Raw genomic sequence first — 17,229 nt, forward strand, 5'->3', positions numbered from 1 at the left:
AATAATAAAACAAAATATTATTATAAATATATAATTATTTTAATATAAGGACATTATAAAGAAAATTTGATTAAGAATTATTTATAATAAAGCACATAAGTATATTATTATGAATAATAAAACGATATATTAACTTTAAATATAACTATATAATTTGGTTTTTAGTTCAATTTTACATATATAAAGAAAATGTTTGTTTTTTTTAAAGAATTTACATGACTATTATCATTCATAAGATAATTATTAAACTATATTATTAGTATTGTTATTAACGACATATTAACAAATATAACTATAATTAATAAATAATTTTATTTATGAAAATAATATTCTTATAATTGATCAATCTTCATTAACATTAATAATAAGAATATAACTATTATATAAAATATATGGATTTTAATATTTTAAAACGACATTATTCATAAAGAACATTTGATTTATAAAGAATTTAGTTATATAATATAGCTAATATAACTACACTGTTATTAATAATAAAACGATATATTAACTTTATAGGTAACTGTATATATTTTTAGCTATATTTAACTATAAATGTAACTTTATAACAAATTATTTTATATTCTTATAACTAACAATTCTTTTATTGTTATTGATATAACTACAAATACATTTTTAATAGGGCTGTCAAAAGATTAATCGCGATTAATCGCATCCAAAATAAAAGTTTGTGTTTACATAATATATGTGTGTGTACTTTGTCAATTATTATTGATATATAAATACACACACAAGCATGTATATATTTAAGAAAAAAAATATTATTTTTATATATAAAACATTTATATTTATATATATTTTAGATTATGTAAATGTATATACAGTATATACATGCAAATATTTCTTAAATATATACATGAATGTGTGTGTATTTATATATAAATAATAATTAACAGAGTACACACACATATATTATGTAAACACAAACTTTTATTTTGGATGCGATTAATCGCGATTAATTTTTTGACAGCCCTAATTTTTAACAAATATAACTATAAAATTAAGATAATTATATTAATAAAAATATTTTCATGATTATAACTATTATTAATATACATTCATTTTAATATAACTATATATTATTTATAAAGAAAATATGATTTATAAAGAATTATTCATACAATATCTAATCTTCGTTCACTTTTATTGTATGGAATAAAGCAGCTTGGACAATGCGTATATCTTTGCGTTATACGAGTTTTAATCCAGAAGAGGATGAGTGAAAAATAACCAGTCTGAGCATCACTGTAAAAACACATTCTGATCATGTGCTTTGTACATTTAAAAGTCAAAACCGACCTGACGTGGTAGTCTGTTGCTGGTCGTAAGTCTTGTAAGGTTGCACTTAGTTCCTCACCACTGAAACAAACAACACAAAGAAAAGAAAACATTAGTATTAATGTTGCAGACTGTACACATTCAAACATCCTGCCCCCCAGGGTTCATCTAGAGCTGCAGATGTCAGGTGAACTGCTGATGACCTTAACGTGCCACTGACTTTAGAAAACCCACAGCAAACCACAGAAAACAACAGCGAGTTCCTCAAATGCACCCACAGCGTCTCCACATCCTGCCCAGACCTCCTCCGCAGTGACACGGAGCATGAGCTCACCTGTAGGCGGTCTTGTACTTCCCGTCCTTGCCGCTGTACGAGACTGAGACCTCGTACGCGCTGGGCTCCGCGGGGACTTCTTCGCCCTCTTTGGGCTCGTCCTCCCCTTCTGTCCGCGATGGGGCCACCCAACTCAAACTGGCCCCTCTGGCCTGGATGTCTGTCACCTGACGACACAAGAGGACAACCGTTTCTACTGATAGCTCGTTTGTAATTAGAAGGAAAACTGATTTAACGGAGCTAGTTTTGAATTAAACTTCTATTAGATCCAGCACAGATGTTGAATTATCAGTTGATTAGTAGTAAAAGTGTAAAACGCTGAATCCAACTACTTTCACAATTGCATTAAAAAACAAACGAACAATGGTTTCATATATTTAGACACAATTCTGTATTTTGTGTTGAGTTGTATTCGGATTTATTATTTGAGTTTACATTTAAATGATTACATTGCTAATGTTTTTATCTCTTTCCTCACCAGCGTTTTTATTTTCTTTCTTTTTTCTCAACCACTGCCAGCATTTTTGACCATTTTCACAAGTTTCATGGCCCCCAGATTATTTTGTTGTATGAATATTTGAACATGCATACATGTATATCAAAAGAGCCTCTGCTTTGAAACAAAAACGCTTTATGCAGTATTTTTATAAACAGTTAAATGTGGGTAAGTTTTATATATATAAAAAAAGCAACATTGAGCAAAAAGCTGAGAAAATAAATGTTTTGTCAAAGACTTTGTCTGGATCGGATTCAGAACGATGATCAAAACACAGAAGGAGTCCATCAATACCCCAAAGCTTCACAGTCCTGTAGCTCATCCTGGGTCGACATTTTATTCATTAGGCAGTTTTGATTTATAATATATCCAGTTGAATGTTTGATGATTGCATTAGCTTACATGTGTGTAAGTAATGCTTCTATCACTTGTTTCTGCTTCGTCTTTACTCTTTTGGATCCAGACCTTTTGGATCATTAATCCAATTTGGACCCAAAGGATAAAAAAATCTGTAATATCGCCCAAAAACCAATATAGCAACAATAGTGCCTCGCTAGACAAAACTTCTTAGGCTTGAAACCTACTCTATGCAAGTTTGTGAACGCAAATGCCTCTAAATTGATTTCACATGTTGCAGTCTGAAACGTAACAATTAAAATTGTAAAAGTGCCCCTATTATGCTATTTTAAAATTTACTAATTTTGTTTTGGAGGTCTCCTAAAACAGGTTTACATACATTAAAGGGCCCAAAAAAGTTTAGTTTTCTCATAATATACATTGCACATCACCACTTTTTTCAATGATTCTCAAACGACTCAATGGATGAATCAGCCTCTCTAAATCCCCCTTTCCGAGAGCCTCCTCTGCTCTGATTGGCCAGGCGTACCACATACAGCGCTTTACCGGCCATTACCATAACTGAACTCCAGCTCCATCTGGAGGCTTCCTAAAGCTCAGTGATTGTACACACTGTAAAGGCAGTGCGATGACGTTGATTTTACCATATCAATCCGAGCGCGAGTCCGATGATGAAACATTGGAAGAACTAGTTTTTCAACCTGAACCTCCATCACAAGGACGACTTGATCTGGATGTTTTTCAGTGATACGCTACTCATTTTGAGGTACATTATGAGATGTTTCAACTGTAATTCCTCACCATCAGCATTAAGTGCGTCCATCAACAAACTCATTTATTGCGGTGCACATGCTGGAATCAATAACAGCGCATACATTAACCCAGCACTAATGTGAATGACTGATGTAACATTACAAATAAAGGATGGAGCAAGATTTGTTTAGCAAACTTTACTCAAAGTAGTAAGAACGACAGAAAATCTGCATTAATAGGCACAGTTTAAGGTAACAGTAACCCTCAGCGTATTAGCAGAAGTATTCCAGTAAGACCGTAATAACGTGAGTTAGCCCGTTAGCCGAAAACTTGCACAGTATAAAAACCAAACTACATATTTTGAAGACCCGGTAGAAAATATATACATCAATAATGATTCAAACTTACAGGTTGTGATTCTGAGAAGCAAGTTAGTCCAAACAAAATGGGTACTGACCCATCTCCGAGGTTTGAGAAGCAGTCGTCAGTACAATGACGCTTGAGGGCAGTACAACATAGGCGGGCATTATGCAAATGTATGCAAATCCATAACGCAGTGGGATTCGAATTACAAATGAGTCGTATAAGCGGTTCAGAGTCAATTCTTTCTTTTGGGAGACAATAAGTCTATCACGCATTCGCTTTACAACTTTGCAGAATGTTTACATTCACAAAAAGCTCCGTTACACACCGCATGAAGAGAATATTCGAAAAACCATAATAGGGGCACTTTAAGGCAAAGCAAATACTGGTAAACTTGCATTGATTGGGTTTCTGGACCAAGTCACTGCAATTATGCTAAACTAACTCTTGTAAACCTTAAAAAAGGTCCTTATTTCCAATATCTCTTTCCCTACTTGTCTTTTAACGAATCTTGTTCCATCTTCTCATAGTCTTCAGACCAAGCCTCACAGCTGGATTTTTGGTGTTAGCCCCCATTACTAGTGATGCACCGATCATGATTTTACATGGCCGATTCCGATACCGATTTTTTTCAAGAAAACTGGCCGATTCCGATACCGATTTCCGATTTTATTTTTACACAATAAAGTAATGAAAGTATACATGAACAAGATGTTTATTTGGTATTTAACAGGCTAAATTGGCTTTTGGCTAATGAAAACAAGTCCGCAATCTGAAATTAACAGGACATTTAATTGGAAATTAAAAGGCTGAAAGGTGAAATTAAAGGCAACAACTGCATATTCTGCAATCCAAACAAAGATGTTACTTAAATCAGCATTTGTTTTTAAATTCATTGTAAAGAAAAAAAGCCTTTACCAGTGAAATTCAATAAAACCAAAGTATATAATTGTTCCAAAATGTTAAGTAACGTTTACTTACAAATAATGTTTAGTGCAACGAAAAAAACTAAGATGCTACAGCAGGTGCTTTTTAAATCAAATTAAGTCAATGTAATTTTAAGGTAAAATAAAAGGTAACACTTTAGAATAATGGTCATTAGTTAACATTAGTTAATGTATTAACTAACATGAACTAACTATGAGCAGTAAATTTGTTACTGTATTTGTTCATCTTTGTTAACGTTAGTTAATATAAATACAGCTGTTCATGGTTTGTTCATGTTAGTTCACAGAGCATTAACTAATGTTAACAAGATTTTAATAATGCAGTTATCTCTCATTAGTAAATGTTGAAATTAACATTAACAAAGATTAATAAACGCTTTATAAGTGCAGTTCATTATTAGTTAATGTTAACTAATGACCATTATTCTAAAGTGTTACCAAATAAAAATGATCATCCTATAGGCTACAGAACTGATAGTATTTCATTTCTAAAGTGCATGCATGTTCTTCTTTAGGCTACAAAAAGAAGTATTTTGGCTTTTTCACAAGTTAGTCTGTTTCGTTCTCATCCGATCCAACACCTGAACAAACGCTCACTATCTGCTCGTGCAGGCGCGGAGAGGTAAGCTCGCGCAACTTCAGCTCGCGCAGGAAAGCGGATCTTCATTCCCTTCAGCGTATCTCGTCTAATCCCTCAGTTCTCCAGTTTCCGTTTGTAACACACAAGTGACATGTTCGCGAATTATTGCAATATAGGCGTATGTGCACGCGGGCGCACTTCCAGATAAATCGGCAGAAAAATTCAAAGAAAACCGTTTTTTGGCCGGTCAACCGGTGCATCCCTACCCATTACACCCAAACAAATTCAAGATGAATAAAAGACGGAAGTTGACAAATCAAAGGAAATATCGGTAGTATTCTCTGCATTTGTGTCTACAAATTTGTATAGAATGGGTTTCTGGCTTGACCTGGTAAATTTAACCAAGAGGATGAGCTAAACTACATATAATCATAACTAATTTGTCAGAAGATTGCATGACCGACTAGTTGGTCTCAAGAAAGCCCTGCATAATAGGGCACAGGGCTTAAAAATGGAAAAAAATATAAATCGGTTCACTCCGAGCAGAATCGATATTATAGCGTTTCCGTTTTTGCGTTCCTCAATAAACATTACTGTTCCGAAAACGGTTTGATATGAAAAAATACCGGTTAATAACATTATTTTAATTTAGCCTATACTTTAAACAAATATGTATAAATAGACTTATTTTCACTCAATAATAATATAACGCATGGTAATTAAACTTGAATATTTATTTCATAACATTTTTAAAACCAGAAATACATGCATTAATTACAAAGCATAAACAGCAGACCTGTTTTAATGGAGCGTTAGACAATCTAAAGTGGCCCTCTTATGCCGAATTATTTTCAGAAGAGTGATAACATTCTTTGTACATAACTTTTTCAACACGACTTGTTTTAAAAATTGCATGAATAAAATAAATAAACTGGATAAGCATTGCTCTTTTAATGCACCGTCAACTGCTAATTTCAAAGCAAACACTGCGCAACACGTCCTTGTATCACATAATCAAATTCAGTCAGCTAATAAAGCTTGATCATTTAATACAATATAACATACCATTTAATACATAGCATCAACCGTCTATATAGAAAACATTGACCTGTATTGGCAATCTGAAAGACTATAGGAAAAATGTTTGATAGATGCTATAGCCTGCTTGGACAGGCTTAAACTAAATCCATAAACTAGCCTAAATCAGTCTATTTGAGCTTAAAGTCCGTACTGCTTATTTAAACGTTCGAAAAGAATGTCCTTCAATACCTGCGCTTTCATTGTAGACCTCAGCGGGGAAAGAAATGTACTTGAGGCATGTAAACGTCACATGCTGTACTACTCTATTCATGATTGGTCACTGCCAAATTAAAATATTAAAGAGAACGATAAAATAACGTTATTAACCGGTTAATGGTCATTTCAAATTAACGTTTCTGTTCAGAACGATTCAAATTGATTTTGATTTCGTTTCCGTTTTTGTTCCTCTTAAAATTTCGTTCGTTTCCGGTTTTCGTTCCTTGAACCGGTTCAGAGCCCTGATAGGGCATGTTATTTTGCCTATGTTAAATACATGATTTTACAATACACGCAAGAGTCGTAATTGTTGCAAACATCGGGCTGTCAATTAATAAACATTTGTTGACACAAAATACAATTTTTATGTAAACAATAACAAACCCCGAGTACTCGAGTTACTCTGGCATTGTTTTGACAATTAGCCATTTAGGAAAATCAGTAGTCCAGCAACACCAACAGCATAATCAGGCTAATTTCAGATCACATCCTCTAGACAAACGGAAATCTGTGTATGTAAACTGAGTGAATGGTGATGCGCGAGGAAAGCCAAGGGAATGTATACGCAGATGAAAAGGGAAACATTTAAATGAGTGAAAACTGATGTAACAAGACGCGTGATTGAAGTTGATCAAGCCGACAAAACTAATTTGTCTGATTTGGCGGAACCCATTTTGTTGTGTTCAACTGATTTCAGAGGTTAATTGTTCCCAGGAGCTAACTGACTGACATATGACAACTGATATATATATAAATAACTACATGCACTTGTTTATGTGGGAAATACATGCTTGTTTCGCCTGGAAAGAGTGACTTTAGTTTATTTTAATGACATGTGGCGCTTCCCCTCCGGAACAAAAGAGAACTCCTGTTATGCAAGAGGGAATATTTTTAGCTTTCTTCCAGTTGAGAAACAAGTGTCTCCTTTAGTTATGGATGCATGACTATGTACCTTTCGGGTTTTCAGACAAGAATAGCTCAAGTTAGCGTGCATTACTAAGCCGAAAACTGACTTAAAAAGAACCTATTTATCTGTGCCTCGCGGGGCACGATTCTCTCCTCTACACTTTTCGTTACAACTTTTCTCAGTGCTTGAGCTGTGGAAATAATCAGTCTATTCCTGATGCAACTGATCTACATAAATCCGACCGATATGTTTGACTTGTCATTCTGAGCAGGCAAAATAAGTCAACAAACATCATACTGTTTAATGAGCAGTGAGGTCAGGAATACTTTGTGAAAATTTAGGGAAAATTGGTCATTATGCAAAACTAACTCTTTCAATTGCTCCGTAGTGGCCGTAGTTAAAAGGCAGAACAATATTTTAAAAAGATGCAATAGCTGTCCACTTTTCCACTGACAAATTTTATTCCATCCTCACCAAAATTGTCTCACAATCTTTGAACCAAGCCTTACAAAAGTTATTGGCTGAATTTTGCCAACTTTATGTAAGGATGGAAGTCAGTATGTATTCTGTCAAAGCTTTACACTATTAGAATAAAACTGGTAATTTTTATCCCACTAATACTCCAGTGTCAGCCATATTGTCTGAACTTTGTAACATTTTGATGTATTGAAGGTGTTCGAAATCTCCAAAATGTGTCATCGAAATTCTTTTTATCTAAATATTGATTTATTTTTTACGTTTTATTACAAATTGAGAAAGCTGATCACCATCAGATGGTGACGTTTTAGGATGCTGCACTTATACGATAAACAATTTTAAAAAAGCAATCTCTTTTGCGCTATATCGCTTGCATGGTGGTGGTGACACTAATTCAGGGACATACTGTACATACTGCAAAAATGAGCTTCAACAGCAAGCTTAAATGGCCTTTTTTAAATGTATTTGGAGTATCCCTATTATTTATTCATATCTCAACTGGGCTATAGCGATTAAAAAACTAATGCTGCTCAGGACATAATGTTCAAAAAAAGGTTTTGAATGTCTAATGAAAAAGGACCAGGGTGATTATATATAGTGATTGTAGCAGTTTCGGCAAAACTCGCTGTTTCATGAAAACACCAATAAACCAGAGCCCAGCACACCACCAGGGACAAGACAGCCATTTAGCTTCCTCGATGAATCAAATCAAATACAGCATTAATGACCCATTACAGAGAGCCATTACTGTCTTCTTGTGGGGACTGTAATCATGCATGGATGTAGAGTTTTTGAGACGGTGGAAATGACTGTCATTAAGAAATCTGTTGACGCAGCAAGCAGTCGTACAGTTCTTCAGAAGGTGGTTATTTAGTGAGAGGAGTGTCAAATGTAGCATAAAGGCCTTTCCAATTACACACTTAGGAGAACATATCTGTACATTTATACCCCGCTGTAAACCCTAATGCTCAAAATAATGAATTGGTTTGAGTTGGGTACACTTAAATTAGCTCAATCAAATGAACTTTTATGAGTATCTAGAACTTTCTTTTGAGTTCACAAAACGGACACATTTAAAGTAATATAAATTGTTTCAGAGTTTTAGGAACGTGTTTCTTTTAATTTAGAATTAAAACTTAAATTTCTATTTCCCAGCATGCTTTGCAATGAAACTTGAAAGGGAGAGTAAATGCTAAAATTAAAGGGGCTATATGCAACTTTTTCCCCAAAATAAACGTAACAATAGCCTTTTTATTTTACCATTTATGACTCAAACATCTCCTGATGAGCATACTGACACCTTGTCCGCTCACAGTGGGTGCACCTATAAGCCTGTATCCTATTTTTCCTATTTTCTGGCGGGTCGTCTTTTCCCGCGCTGTCTGCGGATGTGACGTCACCACCGCTGCGAGAGCGAGCAGAAAATGAGAGCAGTTCTGTTTTTTGGCCACAGGTGTCAGTCGCGAGTTTAAATTTCAGAAAAACGCATATAGCCCCTTTAAGTATTATATAGGGCCCTATTTTAACGATCTGAGCGCATGGTCTAAAGCGCACGATGCAAGCGCACTTAGGACGTGTCCGAATCCACTTTTGCTAGTTTAACTAAAAGGGTTGTCCCTATTTTCTTAAAGAGTCATGGGTGTGTTTTGGGCATAACGTGCACTAAACCAATCAGAGTATCATCTCCCATTCCCTTTAAAAGCCAGTTGCGCTCGCGCCATGGCGGATTCGCTATTCACATGGCGGAATATAGACGCCCTCAACCTGACAAGTCAGTTTAAACACATGTGAGTATTGCCACGATTGGTCAAATAATTAAATTCGTCATTACTGCAAATAAGTAATTCTGATACATGCAATCTATCCCACGAGACCCACAAGAAGCTCATTGTAGTGCCCACCGGCCAAATGTTGTATTCCTTATAAAGCAAGTTCTTTAAAGGTCCCATGGCATGACATTTTCATTTTATGAGGCTTTTCAACATTAATATGAGTTCCCCTAGCCTGAATATTGTCCCCAAGTGGCTAGAAATTTTGATCGATGTAAACCGAGTTCTGGCTGTCTTTCTCTGCCTTTGAGAAAATGAGAGCTCAGACGAGCTGATCTTGAATTTCCCTGTTATGATGTCATAACAGGAACGGTTACCTCCCTTTCCTCCGCCCAGAGAATTTGGCACGCCCATGCGAGCGCCATATTTGTTTGTCCTCGAGAGATCATGGCTTGTGAACGAGTGAACGCTGGCAGTTTCTCAGTGTTTGGATGTACAAATGAAAACAGAAGTCTTTTTTCCAGTTCCTTCTGATCTGTGATCAGTGATTTATGATGTGTAGCTAATTATTCAAGTTCACACAGAACTTTATTATTCGTGCTGCGGCTTCTCTCTCTCCCGAAAGAACGGTATTTTCGTGTTTTCTATCTTGTGAGTCAGTGTTTTTGTACGTCCTCGTCGCGTCTATCTGTTCTAAAATGTGCATACAGTCGTGAGTAACCCATACAGTCAGTTCTGCTCAACATCGGCAGAGCCACATCTTTAGAAATAAACCTCACGCACGCCGAAGCTCGGGCTGCACTGACCGGTCGGCCTTCAACATCACCGACCCCCAGTACTGCATCTGGCCCACAGCGGAGGCACCAAACGCGGCGCGAGATTAAGCAGAAGGGGGGTAAGCATGAGGGTATCCGGCTAGGCTAGCCAGCTATCCCCACAATAAACTGGATTACATTTGATTACTGCTGTAGATTCTTTGTTTGCGCTGTGTACTCAATACTGACGCTTTTCATATGATTGGAAAATATCTAAAAATAATGCTATGATCAACACTTACTCGTAACTCGTTCATCTCGACAGCTGTAATGGTACATTGCATGTGTTACAAAGTTGGTAGAATAAGGAGGAAGACGGGCTCAGTGTGACTGGGACTCGTGTTTATTCAGAACTCTCAGATACAAACACAATAAACTCGCGCTGACAGCACTTTCACAACTCAGTAGTTACAATATAACTTTGTTAGCAATCGCTCCGTCTCTGGTAAATTAGTGACAGGGTTCCTACACAATTTTCATTTCAAAATTCCATACTTTTCCAGACTTCCCTACAGATTTTTCCGACCATATTAAAATTCAACTGCTAACAAGTACGTTACATTCTAAAGATTTAGTATGGCGTTTTTGCCTTTGATTAGGATAGGAAAGTAGCTAGACAGGAAGTAAGGAGGGAGGGAGAGAGAGGGGGGCGGGATTGGGAAAAGTCCATGAGGCAGGACTCGAACTCGGGTCTCCCGAAGCACAACTGCACTACATGGCGACGCACTTACCCACAATGCTATCGGCGCCGACAAGTATGTTACACTCAAAACCTCTATGTAGGCTATCATGTTAAATTTGTAAATTTGAAAATTGTAGCTACTGTTGCTTGTACAAGTCAATTTAACGCCAAACCCTGTAAAGTTCAACGCTCTAAATCAGTGCAATGTTATTCATATTTGTAATTTTGTACATTTAAATTAGAGATGCACCGATTGATCGGCCAGGGATCGGAATTGGCAGATTTTCTGCATGATCGGCCTGATCGGTGATCGGCCGATCAGTCTCGCGTGTCTCCGATTTTGAGTCGATCCGTCTACATGCGGCTGTGAGCACGAGTGTGGCCGCGACGTTGATGTCATGAACGAACGAAATGACTTAAAAAAAGATTTGTTCATTTTGCTGAACGAGATTCAAAGATCCGAGTCAGTAAATTAATCCGAACTTCCCACTACTATTTTGGCCTAGCATTTGGCTTACAATTGCCGCCTCCCCCATGTTGGAGATGTCAAATGATTTGACATAAAGTTTGCAAATAGCTTTCTTTGTACATTTTAAATCTTTGGCTAACCAGGCTTTATATTTAGGATCGGCAAGCCAGCCCTCGGAAAACGTGCATCTCCCATTTTGTTTGCCGTGAAATCCACACTCAAATGTAAAAATCAAGCACAACGTTCCAGGTGTTTTTAGTCAAGCAGTTTGAGGTAGGGGCGCTGTGATGGCAACTGCCGCCTAACAACGTAACAACCAATCACTGCAGACCTAAACTCCAGCAGATCAAGTGTAAAAACGATCGGCAGCGCTGGCAGACTGATCCAAACGCCATGAAAAAAAAAACAATTGTATATATTTATTATATACATTTAGAAATTCTTAATTTTATTTTTAGAAAACGAAATAGGGACAATAGTCTGGAAACATAAATATTTTTCCATACTCTGATTAATTTTTTTCCATACTTTTCCAGACCTGGAAATTACTCAAATCAAATTCCATACTTTTCCATACTTTTCCAAACCCCGTAGGAACCCTGTAGTGATGTCCGGTTTGCGAACGAATCATTCTTTTGAACCGGTTCCTTTTAGTGAACCGGACGAACCAGTTCACCAAATCGGACTAAATCGTTCTAAACGGTGCGCGTCTCGAGTCAGCGCTGATCCATAATTTACTAGAGTTACTAATTTTCTGACATGAGTGACATTCCCTCCGACTATAAACAAACTAATAACCTGAAGTATATGCTAGTAACTACAACAGTTCACTGAACTGAGACGTGCTGAGAGAACTGATGAGAAGTGAACTCAGGTCCATCTGTCTCTCTGGCAGGCTCGTGCCTCGTAGACCTCGTTAAACCACGCCCCTCCGCTACAAGATTTAATACTCATTTTAAATGCAAAGATGTCATCCAATCACAACAGTGGGCGTTTTTACTGAAGTTTCACAGCAGACACGCCCCTTGAAACAGGGCATTCAGCGACAGGGCAAACATTAGTATAGAAAAAATGCCTTTTATTTCTAAATTATGACATTTTATGATGTAAAAATCATACTTACAATATGAGTACACATCAGAATACATTATAAAATAAAATATAAAACCTATGCCATGGGACCTTTAAAAGAAAATATCTCCCTTTGCATTAAACTTTAAGTGTCGTAACTTTGCAGATGTTGTTTAAGCTCAAACAGCAACATTACATAAAAGTGAAACCATAATCAACCACCCCTTTAAAGAAATAAAAATACAGAATATGTACATATATATAAAAAAATGAACACGCAAATAAAATCATCTCCTTACCACTGGTTTGCAGATGGAGTTTAAGCATTCCTGAAAAGCCTTTGCTTCTTCGTCCAGTTCTGCATAACAATAAAATAAAAAATAAAAAATAGATAAGACAACTACATTATAAACGGATTCAAGAGGAGGACAAGGCTTCACAGTCAAAGAAAAAAGGCATTTATTTTCCATGAATGGATTAATAGATACACCAGCTAAGTTTAGTCGGCGTACAGTAGCTGCAGCAGAGTTCCTCCAGGCTGGAGTTAGTTAGCACTGACAAATGACTGAGTCAGTGCAGGAGTAATTACAGCTAATGTTATCTGCAGCAGCCTAAAGCTGAGGGAGCTAATGAGACCAGAGACGAGCTCTGCACGGGCCAGAGAGAGGGCCCGTCCCCGGTGCCCCATCGTTACATCTCCCGATGGGCTCCTAAAGGGACTTGTACCTAGAGAACCTGAGATATGATCATCCCAGGAAAAAGACGACTTAATGGAACATTGATGTCTGTTAATGCTAATAACTACTCCCTAATAAACCTCCATCAGTGATCGCATGTATGAGTAACTCTAGTTGGTTATTAAATGAGGGAGAGCCAAATATGTAATTCCCTGGTCTTTTTAAGTAAGTTTATCTTTAATTAGATACAGTGGGAGATTTTAATTAAAGTCCAATTCGTAAAACAATTTAGGTGCTGAAATCTGATTGGATAAGACAAAGCTGATACAAAACAGCTGATAAATGCAAACCTAGAAATGCACCAAGACTGTATATCGACACATTATCGCTCCCTATCGGGCTAATGAACTGCAGTGGGGTTCAAAAGTCTGAGACAATACTGAAAAACTATGTATTTTCAGGTTTAAATGAAGAAAATGACAAAGTTTCGGATTTAAACAACTGTGAAGTAATAGAAAGTAGAAGCATTTAATAAGCACTGTTCGCTAATAAAATGTTAACAAATCGGTGACATTGATCGAATGAACTTATCTTTTAACTTGCATTATGTCACAGTTTTCAGTTGCAGTAAATTTGTATACTGATAATATACACTCACCTAAAGGATTATTAGGAACACCAGTTCAATTTCTCATTAATGCAATTATCTAATCAACCAATCACATGGCAGTTGCTTCAATGCATTTAGGGGTGTGGTCCTGGTCAAGACAATCTCCTGAACTCCAAACTGAATGTCAGAATGGGAAAGAAAGGGGATTTAAGCAATTTTGAGCGTGGCATGGTTGTTGGTGCCAGACGGGCCGGTCTGAGTATTTCACAATCTGCTCAGTTACTGGGATTTTCACGCACAACCATTTCTAGGGTTTACAAAGGTGTGAAAAGGGAAAAACATCCAGTATGCGGCAGTCCTGTGGGCGAAAATGCCTTGTTGATGCTAGAGGTCAGAGGAGAATGGGCCGACTTATTCAAGCTGATAGAAGAGCAACTTTGACTGAAATAACCACTCGTTACAACTGAGGTATGCAGCAAAGAATTAGTGAAGCCACAACACACACAACCTTGAGGCAGATGGGCTACAACAGCAGAAGACCCCACCGGTACCACTCATCTCCACTACAAATAGGAAAAAGAGGCTACAATTTGCACAAGCTCACCAAAATTGGACAGTTGAAGACTGGAAAAATGTTGCCTGGTCTGATGAGTCTCGATTTCTGTTGAGACATTCAGATGGTAGAGTCAGAATTTGGCGTAAACAGAATGAGAACATGGATCCATCATGCCTTGTTCCCACTGTGCAGGCTGGTGATGGTGGTGTAATGGTGTGGGGGATGTTTTCTTGGCACACTTTAGGCCCCTTAGTGCCAATTGGGCATCGTTTAAATGCCACGGCCTACCTGAGCATTGTTTCTGACCATGTCCATCCCTTTATGACCACCATGTACCCATCCTCTGATGGCTACTTCCAGCAGGATAATGCACCATGTCACAAAGCTCGAATCATTTCAAATTGGTTTCTTGAACATAAGAATGAGTTCACTGTACTAAAATGGCCCCCACAGTCACCAGATCTCAACCCAATAGGGCATCTTTGGGATGTGGTGGAACGGGAGCTTCATGCCCTGGATGTGCATCCCACAAATCTCCATCAACTGCAAGATGCTATCCTATCAATATGGGCCAACATTTCTAAAGAATGCTTTCAGCACCTTGTTGAATCAATGCCACGTAGAATTAAGGCAGTTCTGAAGGCAAAAGGGGGTCAAACACAGTATTAGTATGGTGTTCCTAATAATCCTTTAGGTGAGTGTAATTTGTAACAAAGTAAAATGAAACAAAGCACTAGTAGGCGTCTCAGTCTTTTGGACCCCATTCGATTACTCTAAATAAAAGTAATTATTTCTTTAGCATTGATGTCTCATATAGCTGATTCTACTGTTCTATAAAAGCAGTAAAGCTACAAGAGGCAGTGAGTAACACTCAGAGTTAACACACTGTGCCAAACGGCACCCTTTAACGGTGTTAAAAACACTAACACACAGCATCTCGTGACTCACTGCTTTATTCTAATGGTTCTAGGAACCCTAGTGTATATTCTACCTCCAGACTCTGTCTCCTTCCCTCTTCCTGGGCTTTTGCCCAGGCCGGCGACAGCAGCGCTGGGCTGTGCCTGTTCTTCTGTGCCCTTACCCCCCAGCCCGTTCTGCAGATCTCCTCCTGAGGGCGGTGTCCCGCGGCTCTTCTGCGGGGATGGAGGGGGACTGTCTTTGGAGGGGGCCAAGCCTCCACCTCCCCCTCCGCCCACCCCTTGCCTCTCCTTCAGCTTCTTTTGCAGGCGCTCATAGGTTTTGCTAGCCCTTTCATCTCTGTGAGCAAATGCTGCGCGTCCGTGTGGGGGGTGAGTATCTGAGGAAATTGGAAAACAGGGAGACATGTAAGGAATAATGCACAGCGGAACGTTGAATTATTGAAAACCGATGCAGAGATGATAATCCCCGCTATGGCGTCTGCCTTTGGGAAAGAATTAACTAAATATTTTCTTTTATCCTAGGTATGTAAAACGTTTCTTCAAGGAATATAGTTTACTGTAAAAACAATAGTAGTTTGTTATGCCTAAGGTTATTTTAGTATACTTTATATACTGTTATAGTATTTACAAATAATTTTATATTCTTAGTTTAGTAACTTATTTTATATTATACTATTATTGTTTATGTTAAATGATTATATTTTATATTATTTAATTTTATATTTAGCTTAATATATTTATTTCAGATATTTACCAAGGCAACATTTCTAATTTTCTTTTTAAGTATTCATCTAATATTTAAATTTCAGTTTCAGTATTTTAGTTTAAAGCAATGGCACTGTTTATGCCATTAATATTAATAAAACAATAATACGGTTTATTTTTTTCTCTTTATTAAGGGCTGTTTACTTGAAAAACGGACACAATATTTAAATAAAAAAAGACTACATGACTAAGATTTAAGCTTTTTTTTATTAATATTAATAATTAATATAATTACTAATATTGCTGTTAAATCATTGACATTAAATAATTAAATTTAAATATAATTAAAACACTAAAAAGCGTTTTATTTAATAGCATTTACTGAAATTTTAGCAAAGTGACCCCAAGTCTCCCCAACAGGATTTAGTTTTGGTTGTACTGACTATTTACAAATTATTTCATAGGCTTCCAGTCTTTCTCTCTCTGAGAGTTCATAACTCAGCTAAAATATAGTCCTGTATTTTTGTCGAAGCGCTGTAGAGTCAGCAGTGGTGCAGCATGCTGTCCATATTTTTTGAAGAAGCAAGCAAAAGTGTGTGTGTGTGTGCGTGTACTGACCCTGCTCTGAGTAGATGGTGGTGTGTGCTGGGTGGTACTGGGAGATGTACTGGGGGTTCATATCCCCGGTTCCTCCAGCCATGCCTGAGTACAGGTGAGGAGGAGCGTGCATGATGTGCGGGTGCGGGATGAAGGCCTGCATGTGGGCGTGGGGCGGTGGCGGGGGCGGGTGGTGAAGGGGGGAATGACCCCCCGGATGAAACTCCGTCTGAGGTAAGACCAACACCCGCCTCACTCCATTCTCCTCAATGATCTACACAGAAAGAGAGAGAAGTTAAGACCCTGATACACTTCAAGTGAAACCGAGCAACTGGTGTGATGTCATTTTGAACAAAATCAGACTCGAATAAAATTTGTTTGAAACAGCGTGCCAAATTGAACTTTACAGGAAAAGTTCACTCCAGCTGGTAAACACCTTCGAACTACCATTGGTCCGTGGCGATTGCGTAATAAGTAGGTGTGGCTCTGAGGCTCCGCCTTCTTTGACATGACAATCTTCTCAGGTTAATTTCATCGAGGTCAGACGCG

At 37.5% G+C, this 17,229-nt stretch overlaps 1 protein-coding gene across 2 annotated transcripts in view; it reads right to left on the reverse strand.

Moving 5' to 3' along the window:
• fndc3a (fibronectin type III domain containing 3A) overlaps positions 1–17,229 on the reverse strand; it is a 135,958-nt gene that overhangs the window by 31,244 nt on the left and 87,485 nt on the right. The window contains exons 5-9 of one of the 2 annotated variants that reach the window (XM_079824336.1): positions 16,702–16,954; positions 15,540–15,755; positions 12,915–12,973; positions 1,634–1,800; positions 1,321–1,380 (exon numbers count right to left, since the gene is read on the reverse strand). In XM_079824336.1, the coding sequence (XP_079680462.1) occupies positions 1,321–1,380; positions 1,634–1,800; positions 12,915–12,973; positions 15,540–15,755; positions 16,702–16,954 (755 nt within the window). Of the gene's footprint in view, positions 1–1,320; positions 1,381–1,633; positions 1,801–12,914; positions 12,974–15,449; positions 15,756–16,701; positions 16,955–17,229 lie in introns of both variants that reach the window. The other variant, XM_079824335.1, reaches the window with a different exon arrangement.

The sequence above is a fragment of the Gobio gobio genome, assembly GCF_949357685.1.
Source record: "Gobio gobio genome assembly, chromosome: 8".
In the NCBI taxonomy this organism is placed as follows: Eukaryota; Metazoa; Chordata; class Actinopteri; order Cypriniformes; family Gobionidae; genus Gobio; species Gobio gobio.